This window comes from Elephas maximus, chromosome 3 (assembly GCF_024166365.1).
Source record: "Elephas maximus indicus isolate mEleMax1 chromosome 3, mEleMax1 primary haplotype, whole genome shotgun sequence".
NCBI lineage: Eukaryota > Metazoa > Chordata > Mammalia > Proboscidea > Elephantidae > Elephas > Elephas maximus.
Genome location: NC_064821.1, coordinates 184,634,009 through 184,645,897, shown reverse-complemented (window position 1 = coordinate 184,645,897; position 11,889 = coordinate 184,634,009). Strand labels below are relative to the sequence as shown.

General features: G+C 50.2%; 1 protein-coding gene across 2 annotated transcripts; it reads right to left on the bottom strand.

Annotated features, from left to right (window-relative positions):
- Window positions 1-4,685: 4,685 nt before the first annotated feature.
- On the bottom strand, window positions 4,686-11,875 carry ECM1 (extracellular matrix protein 1). Of its 2 annotated transcripts, none has more exons than XM_049880371.1 (9): window positions 11,281-11,875; window positions 8,616-8,696; window positions 8,437-8,514; window positions 8,041-8,097; window positions 7,211-7,533; window positions 6,576-6,950; window positions 5,657-5,877; window positions 5,415-5,502; window positions 4,686-5,003 (listed from the first exon to the last, which is right to left on the bottom strand). In XM_049880371.1, exons 1-9 carry the CDS (start codon window positions 11,348-11,350, stop codon window positions 4,773-4,775), a joined length of 1,524 nt encoding a protein of 507 aa, XP_049736328.1. In that variant the 5' UTR covers window positions 11,351-11,875; the 3' UTR covers window positions 4,686-4,772. The 2 variants fall into 2 exon arrangements, with proteins under 2 accessions (XP_049736328.1, XP_049736329.1); XM_049880372.1 differs by having other exon boundaries at window positions 8,041-8,094.
- Window positions 11,876-11,889: the final 14 nt, after the last annotated feature.

Here is an 11,889-nt window from a genome sequence, read left to right as displayed (position 1 = left end):
TTCTGGTGACTTTGTGGTTATATCTGAGTGTGATTTTACTTTGCATTCCCCTTACTATAAATATTACAGTCCCAGCGTGGCACCATCAATTAAATGCTCGACTACTAACCAGAAAGTTGGAGGTCTGAACCCATCCAAAGGTGCCTGGGAAGAAAGGCCTGGCAATCTGCTTCTGCCTTGAAAACCCTATGGAGCAGTTCTACTCTGCACATATGGGGTTGACATGAATTGGAATCAACTCAATGGCAAATGGTTTGGTTTTTGGTTTTTAGTATAAATGAGGTTGAGCACCTTTTTACATGCAGATTGATCATTTGGAGATCCTCTGTGCGGTTCCTGCTCAAGTCTCTTGTCTACTTTTCTACTGTGTTATGCCTTTTTCTTACTGATTTATAGTTCTTTATTTATTCTGGATGTTATGGATTGAATTGTGTCCCACCCCCAAATGTACGTCAACTTGGCTAGGCCATGATTCCTAATATTGTGTGGTTGGCCTTCATTTTGTGATCCGATGTAATCATCTTAGGTCTAGGAGGTTCTCAGCAAAGGAGAACCCCAAGTCCAAAGGATGGGCTCACTCCTGGCTCTTCCTTCTTGGTGGTACTGAGTTCCTCGCCGCCGCCCCCCTTACTTCTCTCTGGTTTTATCTCTTGTAAGATAAAAGGTGATGCAGGCCACACCCCAGGGAAACTCCCCTTACATAGGATCAGGGTTGCGACCTGAGTAAGGCTGTTTCATCTCACCCTAATTCTCTTTAACATAACCTAGTGGAAACCCTGGTGGCGAAGTGGTTAAGTGCTACGGCTGCTAACCAAAAGGTCAGCAGTTCGAATCCACCAGGTGCTCCTTGGAAACTCTATGGGGCAGTTCTATCCTGTCCCGTAGGGTCACTATGAGCTGGAATCAACTCGAAGACAGCGGGTTTGGCTTTAGTTTTTTAAATCTTGCCTCATTAACCACAGGCAGAGATTAGGATTTACAACGAATAGGAACAATTACATCAGATCACAAAATGGAGGACAACCACAGAATACTGGGAATCGTGGCCTAGCCAAGTTGTCACGTATTTTTGGGAATTCAATCCATGACAAGGGAGTAATAAAAGTGGAAAGACTTCTGCAGGCCAGGGACATGTTTATTGCCCCTGTTCAGGCTATTCTAGAATTTACTGGTGCCAGATAACAGCTCTTCCTCCTTTACCCCACTGGGTTTCTTCGGAGGGCAATCATCTCCCCCTAAAACACATACTTTATGGCTGTTAGTAGCTATTATGTCCATTAACACCTAGGGAGACGGTGATGGGACAATGATAATATAGCACACTTGTGCATCCAGCAAGTAACTCCACTGTCAGTGAATTTAACAGATATTTAGAAAACTTGGTGATTTGGAATAGAAGGGAGAAGAAGGATTAACTAAAGAAATGATATTCTCAGGTCTCTGGTTTGAACAACTGGGCACATGGTGGTTCTACTTATTGAGATGGGACCCACTGGAGGAAGAATAGCTGGAGGGTAGAAAGGATGAGCTCATTTTTTAATTCAATATTTGGTATTATTTGTTTTTTAAACTTTTTATTTTGTTGTTGAGAGTATACTATTTCATTTAGAAAAATTTAAAAAATACAGAAAAGTTGACCGATTATCCAGTCACCATCCATATTTCCCATCGCCCAGATTCTACACTTACTGCTATATTTTCTTTATTGCATCTTTCCATATATCCGGATGGGCTCGTTTCTGAGCAAGCGGAATTTGTGGTGTCTAAGAAACATCCAAGTGCTGTGACTAATAGGCCACTGGTCTAGAGAACAGAAGTACATTTAAGGAACAGACTACCCTGCTGCTTCCTCTTCTTCACCTCCCATTCCATCTCCTAGAATTTGGCTTTTGGTACTGCCCTTCTGCAGGGGCTCTCACTGAGGACACCAACTACCGAGGACTCCAAAATTGAACTCATAATCCTCCTCCTATAAAGCCTGCTCCTCCTTCTTTATAGTCTACCTTACAGTTATCCGCACCTCAAACTTGGGAGTCATCCTACACACCTCCTCCAGCAAACAGGTTCTGTCAATCCTATGTCCTCAATACCTTTAAAAAATGTCCCCTCCCTCTTCATTCCCCTATGCCAACAGCAAAGTTCAGGATCTCAACCTTTCTCAGTTTCACTGATAACAAGGAATTTCAATTTCAGCCTCCGAATGGGTCCCCCTGTCTCTCCAGCTCTTCTCCTATCCACCTGTCTTGTCTGTACATTTATCTTTTTAAAAAGATCACATCACTCAGGTTGGCATGGCTTCTACAGTCCTTCAAGATCTTCCAGAAAGTGGACTACACTTGAATTTCCAACTGCATGCCTAGCTCCTCCCTCAGTAAAGCTTTGTGCTTTATTGCCTCCTCCGGGAAGACCTCCCTGAAGGCCAGGCTAGGTGGCACTCACAAAATCCTGGGAATACCTCTCTCATTAGACATGGGAGTCTCCACCGAGGCTAAGCTCCTTGACGGTAGGCTCTGTTTTGGTCAGCATATTTGTAGGCAGAATCCTCACCATTCTGCCTATCACAAAAGACACTGTTTACTTTAGCCGAACGTTGCAGACATCCAATATTTTGTACATCCTTCCATCCCGTTTCAGCAAAATCCTACACAGGTTTGATTCATGAAGCTTTCCCAGGTCCCTCCAAGTAGTTAGGAGCTCTGACTCCTTTATCCCTTGCCCCTGAATGTACTAAATTATATTTTAATAGTTTATCTGTATAACTAATTGGAGCCCTGGTGACGCCATGGTTAAGAGCTCGGCTTTTAACCAAAAGCTTGGCAGTTTGAATCCACCAGCCCCTCACTGGAAACCCTATGGGGCAGTTCTACTCTGTCCTACAAGGTCGTTGACGGCAAAGTTTTTTTTTTTTTTCTAATATAACTAATTGCTATTAATGTTGACTTTCACCTTTTCTTGCCAACTTACAGCAATCCTGGCCATGCCTCTGGCTTTGCCCCAAGCAACCTCCTCCACGGAAGAGTTCTCTGATCCCAAGAGAGAATTCTTTTAACTTTCAGCACATGATGCTTATGTCTACTTAGCATTTGTTATTCTTTCATTATAGCTGCTTAACAGTTCTTTCCTGCTTCCCTTCCCTTCCTCCTCGATGGACCCACCCTCACCCTCCAGCACTTGGCACTGTGCTTTGCAACTGCAGTCCTAAGACGTCGCGGGGAATCTCGTGGAGAGAAGAGCCCTTTGGAGACGCCTCTGCAGGCAAACCCGACTGGCCCTTCCAGTGCATGTTCCGACCCAGGCACAGAGGGCGAACCAAGCTGGGGAAACAGCGGGACCGGCCTCGCCCCACCCAGCGCCTCAGTCCCAGCGGCAGTCAGGCCTGCGCAGGCGCAGTGGCTCGCCGAGCGCGTGACGCCAGCGCCTTTGGCTCGAGGACCGCACCTCCCACGGCTCGGGCGGGCGGGGTTGCCGGCGCGTGGGCGGGGACAACGCTGTTCTCGCTCGCTTATTGGTCCCCCTGCTGACGGACAGGTAGGGCCAGATGGATGGAGAAGCAGCTTAGTCAGAAAGAGCTGGTGGTGCTGGGGAGGGGGGGGCGCTGTCAAGAGGAGGAGCGAGGGCGGGTGTCGGCTTGAGCTCCTGGGGCTCGGTTTGTCCCCGGCTGGGGCAGAACGGTGGTCCTTGGGTCACCGTCTTCTACAGGACCGGTCCCCATGGGGCACAGGTCTTCATTTTCAGCTCCAGCCTTAAGACCCCTGGCTCCCAGAGCAGCTTCGTAGGGCTCGAGAGTCCCCGTCACTACCCTTTGGTCCACAGCCGCTCCCCTCTGGCATCGGCAGTACTCTCCGAACTGACCTTCCAGGCTTCTGTCTGGCTGTCTGCCGACTAGACTTTTCCAAAGGCAAGTCTAAAAACGTCCTCTGCTTAAAACCTCCACTGACCTCTCGGGCAGAGGGGCCAAGATCCACTTTAAACCCTAAGGATGAGGCATTTGTGATGCGCTCCTGCTTATCTTTCCAGCCACATCTCAGAGGAAGACTCACGATCGAACCTTTCTGCTTGGCGCTTCTGCACAAACTGTTCCTTCTGCCCGGACGCACCTGTCCCTGGCACCCTCTACTTCTCTTCTGGGGCAACTCTGACCTCATGCCCAGAGCGCCTTCTCCAGTGCACCCACACTGCCCCCACCCTACTCCCGCCTCCGGGCAGGCCATCTGGCTGCCCTACACCTCAACATTTAGCACACCTCCTATGAACAACTTCAGGGCAGAGACTTTTTTCGATGTGTATCCCCGGGCTCTAGTACAGTCTACATAGATAGGGGCTCGATAAATGAATATTAAATTAATTAGGGCATGGATCTGAAGGATCAAAAGTGAATGTTAAAGGAATGTCAGGCTAGGCTGAGGCATTTTTGTGGGCTCATCAGGAACATGAACTGTATCTCTTTACCTCTGAATCCTGATAACTAACAAGGTGATGCTCCTTTTAAAATATGTGAATAAATTCAAGATGACAAATAGTGAAGCGAAGTCGTTTAGCTATAATCCCATCACAAGCCTGTGCAACATTTTCTGCTGTATTAGTGGGGGCAGGCAGTGGGCCTCAGGGGCCAGTCCCTGAAGAAAATCCAGGCAGGCTTACAAGGGTGTGTTTGTGTGTGTGCTGTCACAAAGAAGACACCAAACTCAGGAGGTGTTTACTGTAATGAATGCTCGAGGAGGGTGGAGTGGGGTAGGGTTCCCCCATCTGCTCCTCCAAGGCTCTGGGGTGACTCACTCTTCACTGGGCTTTCGGGTGGGGCTGATATTTGTTTCCTGATTTGGGTCCTGCTCCCCTGGGTCCTTGGCATCTCCAGTGTCTCCAGCAACTACAGCCACATTCCTCAGATATTGGATGTTGAAGCAGTTGGTTTGTTTGTCCCCAGGACTCAGGTCACAGCAGAGGGCAGGGTCTTGCCAGGAGTTACGTCGGGGACCACACAGGTTTTCAATGAAGGCTGATTTCTAGGCAGGAGAAGCAGAGTAAAGCAAAAGTCAGGCATGAATATTTGGGTGTCCAAAGTCCCCCTTCCCTTGGTTTCTACTCCTACCTACCCCCTGGACCTCCTGGAGTCCAGAAGGGGTGCAAGGCTGCCTCCTTGCACAGCTGGATTCCTTGTGACTGACAGATATGGATACGTGGAAATGCCAGAAGCTTGAGGGCCAGAGAAGGCATAATGGGAATTTAGGGCTGGGAGCAGTTTAGGTCAGGAATGAAGACTTCTGGCACCAAGAAAGATTCCCCCACCAGTCCTCGTTATTTCTGTGGGCTGGTTTGAGGTGCGAAAGAGGAGGGGTGGTCTGCTGTTATAGCCCTTTCCCTCCCCTCCCCTGTATTTTCTGGGAGTCTGTGATCCTCCCTCTCCACACACTCACTTCCTCCTCGGCACAGCAGGCCTGCTCTGGAAATGGCAGGTCACAGCATCGGGCAGTCATGTTCTGGATCAGCCCGGGAATCTGTTTACTGGGTCAGTGGGAAACAGGCAAGGGTCAGGGGCTTTGGGCATCCCTAGGTATCAAAATGGGGCTGGAAGACCATGATTTTGTTCTTCCCAGGGGTGTCCCAGAAGGGAGTTTTTTGGGAAGGGAAAAGAGTTGGAGAACTGGGCAAGACTTACTGCTTGGTGAAAACTCTTTGGTTTCCACAGAGATGGCCCATGAGGTTGGGGGTGACTTGGCTGACGTCAAGAGTCAAGATGTCCCGGTCATAGTTAGGGTAGGGAGCCCAACGGGCAAAGCACTCATCCCGGGCAGGGCTAAGGGGGTGGCGGCAACACGAGTGTTGGTGGGTCTTTATAGCCTGCTCCTTGTCACAGTATCTATCAAGGGCATCCTCCCACTGTGGGCCAGAAAGAGGGAAGTCAGAAGCCTGGGCACTTGGCCCCTTCTTGCCTGGCCCTCTGCTTCCCTTACTGCTCCAGACTATAAGATAAGGGGCTCCCAGTCCCAGGTTCCAGGAAAATCTGTTGCCATTGAATCGATTCTGACTCATAGAAACCCTACAGGACAGGGTAGAACTGCCCCATAGGGTTTCCGAGGCTGTAGTATTTATGGAAGCAGACTGCCACATCTTTCTCCCGGGAGTGGTTGGTGTGTTCAAACTGCCAACATTTTGGTTAGCAGCTGCGCGCTTAAACCATTGTGCCAGGAGGGAAGGGCAAAGAACCAGAGGGCAAGGGCAGATGTGGATGTGTGGGGTTGGGAAGGTGGAAGGGTGGAAGGATGGAGTTGGCCACGGGAGGAGATGAGCTGAAATGGCAGGTGGAGAGGGTCAGGTGAGGCCAGAATTGGATGGATGGACGGCAGACAGGTGCATGGGTGGTGCCATGGGTGGACGAGGTCAGGAGTATAGGATGAAGGCTCAAGACGAACAGACTCAGGTGATGAACACAATGGATGGACGAACAGTCATAAACAGATGAACAGGTGTACGTGCTCACAGCGGGGATGTACATGGACCGATGGACCGGTAGAATCAGAGATCGGAGATGGGCAGGCAGGCAGACAGGTTCTCGGAGTGCTGGGACACCCACTTACAGCCTTCCGTGCACAGGTGTGGTTGTGCTCCTGGCGGCAGCAGCGCTGGAACGCCTGTTCCAGCTGAGTCAGGGCCTGCAGCTGCCTTTCGATGTGGCCAGTAGCTTGGAGGTTGCGTGGTACAGAGTGGAAGCGTCTCAGGAGACAGATGTTCCTGACATTGTCCAGTGTGGGGACCCCAGGGGGAAAAGGTAGCTCGGGGCCCGAGGAAATACCAGGCTGCTGGCTAGGGCAAGCCCGGGGTTGGTACTGTGGCCAGGGAGCTTCCTCCTGGAAGCAGGAGAATCGAGCCTCCCCCTGCTGTTTGCAGCACCAGTAGGCTCGGGTCTTGACCGAGAACTCGGCCTCACAGAACTGGGTCATTGCGTCCTCCCACTAGAGCAAAAGGGGAGGGTCAGCCCAGAAGTCCATCGTTCACATTCCTGCCTCCCGCCCAGGCTCCAGAAAAGGATCCTGGACAGGTGGACAAAGCACCCAAGGTTCTCCTCAGCTCTCCTGGAATACTGGGGAGGCCCGAGGGAGGGCCAGCAAGAGAGACCTGAGGTTCCTCCACACCTAGGCCTAGACCTCTAGCCCCTGTTTGGGGATCAAAGGCCCACCCCCACACTGCTCAGAATCAAAAGCCCCACCCTTACCGCAAGTTTTGCACAGTCCAGGCGGTTTGTGTGGCTGCTGCAGCGGCAGCAACGGGAATATCCAGTCTCCAGCAAATTGAGGGCTTCACCCTGGCGAATGAGGTGGGAGTAGCCAGTCTGGGGTAGGTTCCAGGGCCCATATACCACATGTTGACGGCCAGGGAGGCAGATCTGGTTCAGATTGTCTGGAGAAGGTCGCCCAGGGGGGAAGCCATCCAGCCGGTGGCCCCAGCCCCCTCGGGGTCGACCTCGTTGACAGTACTGGGCGGGATTCCAAGACTCAGGTTCTGGGTGGCCCTGGCCCAGGGAGTGCGCTGGCTTTTCTGGAATGGGAAAAACAGAGTGGGAAGGCTGAATAAGTGGAGGAATAGACAAAGGCTGGGGGAGCTGGGGGAGCCTTGGTGGTGCCCTAGTGGTTAAGCGTTCAGCTGCTAACCAAAAGGTTGGGAGTTCAAATCCACCAGCCACTCCTCGGAACTCTATGGGGCAGTCTTCTCTGTCCTATAGTGTTGTTATGAGTTGGAATCAACTCTCGACTAGATGGCAGTGGGTTTGGTTTGGTTTAGCTTGGATGAGTTGGCGGGATTGAAAGAACTTGGGTTTGGGGAGAAAGGGTAGGGGAGATATAAGGGAAATGGGGAAGAAATGAATTTGTGGCTCTTACCTTTGGAATGACTGACTGAAAGTAAATGAGAATTGAGACATGTAAGGTGAGACCCTCACAGCCCCCTTCTCCAAATCAGGCCCTGCTTGCTGTACTACTTCCCAAGGCTCAGGCTCCCTGCCCTGCTCCCCAGGAGAGGAATCGACGGACCAAAGCTGTCACTCACTTTGTCTCTGCTTAGATCCGAAGGTTATTTCCTCCTGCTGTGGGAAAGGTGGGTCTACTGGGGTAGAAAGAGATGGGTAAACAAAGGTGATAGCCCACCCTACCCCATGTTGGGGTGGGCATCTCTACAAGAGGGGGACCTGACTACATCCCATTTATAAAGAGGAACTCATAGAGGAGCAAGTAAAAACAAATGCTATTTTTTAAAATGTTATATAAATGTATAAAAGATATTATTCCCCCAGTTTTACAGGTGAAGAAACTAGGGCTTAGAGAGGTAACATACCCAAGGTTCCATGGCTAGTAAGTCAGTGGCAGAGCCCACTATCTTGTCTGCATCCCAAGCTCATGTTCATAAGGCCATGGGCAGGTGAGAGGGTAAAGAGAAGTCACTTACCTTCTTTTTGTTCAACAGGGAGTTGGGGAGGGGGCAGCTCTTCTTGAATGGGGATGGCTCCATGAGGGAGAGGGTGATCTGTGGACAAACAGAAGAATGAGCACAAAGGAGCAAGGATCAGCCTGGTGTCAGAAGGCCCCATGGTGGGGGCAGAGGCTAGGGAAAGGGCAGGCACTCACCTTTCCTTTCAACAGGGAGCTGGCGAGGAGGCAGCTCTTCTGTTTGGACAGGAATGGCTTCCTGAGAAGGAGGGGTCTGCACTATAGAAGGGGAAGTGTGTGAGCAGGTGATCCCTTCTCCTAGACAGGGCAAGGAGAGGGGAGGGGGTCTTTTCCATCCGCCCTATCTGAAGAACAGAAGTAAGCCTGAGTAGAAATTTGGAGGGTAACTGAGAAGGACATGTGGTGGGGACTTACCTTCCCTCTGTCCCTCAACGCGAGGGCCATGCTGAGATGTGTCAGGTTTATCCATGGGGAGGGTTCGGGTCAAGGGTGGGGAGGGTTCGGGTCAGGGGTGGGGAGGGGGATGCTGCATAACCAACTAGAGGCAAGAAGGGAGACGGTCAGAGACTGTAGTTCCTCCTGGTCCCCCAATCCCATGCTGCTCTCCCAAACACCTTCTTGAGGGTGCTGGGTGAGGTGCTCTGGCCTCAATTCTCTCTGTCCTGGAGCCTTGGGGCCTGGAGGCAGGAAGGGGGACTCAGAAGCAGTTTTGAAGAGCCCCTTTCTGGCCCTGAGCAAGGGATGGGGAGGCTGTGGAGCCTGAGTGTAGGGAAAGATGACCAAGACACCAGGAAGCCCTCTGTATTGCTCCTGCCCTGTGTCCCCTACAGTGGTGTCACTACGGTTGGTGTCACCCAGTGTGGTGTCACCCCCCCATGGATACACATGTAAGTTTATTATAAATTTTAATCATAGAATAATATGTGATATAGTTGTAAATTGGTTAAATGTAATATTTCTTAACTTATATGAATACTAACAACAAAATTGTTTTGTAAAATCTTTCTACATTGAATTATATTATTAGTAATTGAATGGAAGCCTTTTTTGATTTTTCTCCTGGTTGTCTTTTAATTACTACTTCATTCTCAAAAGTTATTGATATAGGTTCACAAATACTAATTACAATATTATAGTTAAAAAAACAGAAAATCTGACAAAATCAGCGACTATAAAAAACGCTGGCAGCAATGAAAACAATAGTGCCTGCTTGTAGCACTTGCGAACAAAACCACGTGATTCACTGTAATTGGGTAATAACGACAGCTCTGACCGATTCCATTAGACGGTTCAAAAAGTAAATCAGCATACAGTTTTAGCTTTGCAGGTATAGTGATACATGAAAGCTGGGCTTATGAAAAATACTTTTATTGTTATAACTACCTACATGGATATTTTTATAAAAAATAATACATTTTTGTTGAAACACTGCACAGAAATTTTATAGTCATTTTGGTGTCACCCTCTCTGACAGTGTCACCCAGTGCAGTCTGCACCCCTCTAGGGATGCCACTGACCCCCTAGTCCACCCCAAACACAGTTAGATGTGATCAACTGGGTTCTGACAAAGCCTGTGATATTCTGATAGTCCTGTCCCTACAAGGCTCCAAGCCTTTGGTCTGCTGAGTCTGGAAATGTGACATACGGGGCTGGGGAGTACAGACCCTTACCTAATCTGCTGTTAGTGTCTTTCCCTCAGGGCTTCTGGGTTCTTCTCCCCACAGCCTCTCTGTGATGCTTCTCTAGTTTTCAGAGGAGAAAGTCTAGACCCTGAGCAGATTGAAGCCTCATCTGTCCAATGCCTCCACATACCCTCCTGCTCCAGGTCCTTTCAACCTCTTCGGTTTTCAGATAAGGAGCCCAGTCTGGAAGCTTAAGTGCCTTCCCTTCAGCTAGTCCCAGCTCCTCCTACCCAGGCTCTGTTTAGGACCTGAGGGAGTGGGATGATTCATGGTACCTAAGGCAAATCATGCCCACAGCCACAGGGAACTGAACCTCTCGTAGTTGATCTGCAGGCACAAAAGACTAGGAAGAGAGAGGGTGAGACAGGGCCTTTCAGAGATATGAACTAGACATTCTCTCAACAGTTTCCTTCACGTGTTCCCTGCTTTGCTCAGGCACCAAAGCAGATGAACAATGTGTGTGTACTAGATCGTGGCTGTGCCTGGTGGTTCACCTGTTCCCCTGTGGACAGACACCCTGTTAACTCTTCCTTAAACGGGCAACAAGTCAGTCAAGGCTCCTGGGTCAGTAAACGGGTTTTGAGTAGCCTGAGGGCCGCTTCCTTCTCCCTTCCCTGCCTAGAAGTCTTTCATACACATCTTCAGACAGAGGCCCCCTATTCTGTGACTCTACCCACCCACTCAGGAGTTGCCCATTTCACTCCAATTTTGTGATTCTTGGCAGCAATCTTTAGAAACCCCTCTCTTCTCAGGAGGGACTAGTCCCTGAAGAAGGACATCACGTTTGGTAAGGTAGAGGGTCAGTGAACAATAGATCCTCAATGAGATGGACTGACACAGTGGCTGCAATGATGAGCTCAAACACAGCAATGATTGTAAGGACAGCACAGGACCAGGCAGTGTTTTGTTCTGTTGTACACAGGGTTGCTATGAGGCGGAACCGACTGGACAGCACCTAACAACTCTCTCTTCCTGGCCTGATCCTCCCTCTCTGGTTAAAAGCTCTAGTGCCCCAGCCCTACAATAGACCTGCCTAGAAAAGGGAGGCCGAGGGGAGCATCACCCTGCTGGTGATGAGCTGTCTAGAATGCCTGGACCCAGGTTCCAGGCCCATGCTAGGCAGGACCTCTTCCCAAGTGATTACTCCAACCCCAACTCACCTCCCTCTGAGGCTGCAGAAGCAACAGCCAAACAGGCCAAGACCAAGGCTGCTCTGGACACGGTCCCCATCCTGGGGCAAGGACTGGTCACTGGCCACCCAGGAGGTGGGTTCTCTCAGGCAGATCTGGATTTGAAGGGCTGGGCTGCTGAGAGCCTGCTCCTCTGGTTGCTGTTACTGATGTTGTGAACTTTAGGGCCAGTTCTTTCTCCTTTTTATACATCTGGCAGGGATAGGTCTGGCTGTATCTCCGCCCTCCCCAGCTTCCTGCTGTGACTCAGTCCCAGCTGCGCCTCCTCTGGCAGCCACTCCTTCTCAACTCACCCCAAGGCCTCCTCAGAGGACTGAGAAAAATGGGGATGACAGGGGAGCATTCTTATGACCCCAAGAGAAACTGACTCTGAGAGTCATGGAGCAAGAGCTGTTTGGGACCTTATTTTGTGCCTCAATTTCTCCTTCTGTATGCTGCCTTCTGTGGAGAAAGGATTTGACAATCATCTGAATTGGGGTTGGGGAAAAAGGGCACTAAGAAGTGTACAGTGGGGAACAGAACAGCCATTCCTGGGGCCCTCCTGACCAGTGAGAGGCTCGGGCTGTCCTTTTTCAATTT

Bases quoted from the DNA above. Each gene is read 5' to 3' on its own strand.
- ECM1 (XM_049880371.1), bottom strand. From the start codon at position 11,350: ATGGGGACCGTGTCCAGAGCAGCCTTGGTCTTGGCCTGTTTGGCTGTT. The intron at 8,697-11,280 runs GTGAGTTGGGGT...CCCCTTCTATAG, and splicing joins TTCTGCAGCCTCAGAGGGAG to TGCAGACCCCTCCTTCTCAG. The intron at 8,098-8,436 runs GTAAGTGACTTC...TTTCTACCCCAG, and splicing joins CCCTGTTGAACAAAAAGAAG to TAGACCCACCTTTCCCACAG.